The sequence below is a fragment of the Eimeria mitis genome, genomic scaffold, assembly GCF_000499745.2.
Source record: "Eimeria mitis Houghton genomic scaffold, Emh_scaff1814, whole genome shotgun sequence".
Lineage (NCBI taxonomy): Eukaryota > Apicomplexa > Conoidasida > Eucoccidiorida > Eimeriidae > Eimeria > Eimeria mitis.
In genome coordinates this window covers 8459-9101 of record NW_013570134.1, presented here as the reverse complement: position 1 = coordinate 9101, position 643 = coordinate 8459, and the positions used below count along the sequence as shown (strand labels likewise).

Below are 643 nucleotides of genomic sequence, written 5' to 3'. Positions count from 1 at the left end.
TTTTTTTTTTTTTTTTTTTTTTTTTTTTTTTTTTTTTTTTTTTTTTTTTTTTTGGGTTTTAGAGTTGAGGGTTTTGGTTTTGTCTGTTTTTTTTGGCAACAGCAGCAGCAGCAGCAGCAGCAGCAGCAGCAGCAACAGCAACAGCAGCAGCAACAGCAGCAACAGCAGCAGCTGACCCCCTGTTTATATTCCCAGAGCAACGTCCCCTCTTTTGCTGCATCCAGCCCCTGCTGCTGCTGCTGCTGCTGCTGCTGTTGCTGCTGCTGCTGCTGCTGGGGTTTGTTGCTGCTGTCGAAGCTGAGGCCAGAGAAAGGCAGCAGCAAATCCTCTTCTCTTTGTTTAACTCCCCGCAGCACCTTTGCTGCTGCAGCAAGACAGCTGAAGGTGCGGCGCAGCGCCTGCATGCATGCAGTGTACATACACCCCACATTCATTTAAATAAATTTATTTTTATTCTTGTCTTTGTCTTTGTCTTTGTCTTTGTTTATTATATATACTTTTTATTTATTTATATTTATTTTTTTATTTTATTTATTTTATTTATTTTTTATTTTCGCTTTAGGTTTTTTTTTGTCTATTATTATATAAAACAGAGACAAACAGAAACAGAGACAGACAGAGGGGACGTGCAGCAACCAGTATG

The 643-nt window shown here is 39.7% G+C and overlaps 1 protein-coding gene across 1 annotated transcript in view; it reads right to left on the bottom strand.

Annotated features, from left to right (window-relative positions):
- Positions 1-404, bottom strand: part of EMH_0043980 (DEAD/DEAH box helicase, putative) — a gene marked incomplete at both ends in the record, with an annotated part of 1269 nt that extends 865 nt beyond the window's left edge. Inside the window, one exon of the mRNA XM_013495908.1 lies at positions 177-404. Within this exon, the coding sequence (XP_013351362.1) occupies positions 177-404 (228 nt within the window). The remainder of the gene's footprint in view (positions 1-176) is intronic.
- Between the last annotated feature and the right edge of the window lie 239 nt (positions 405-643).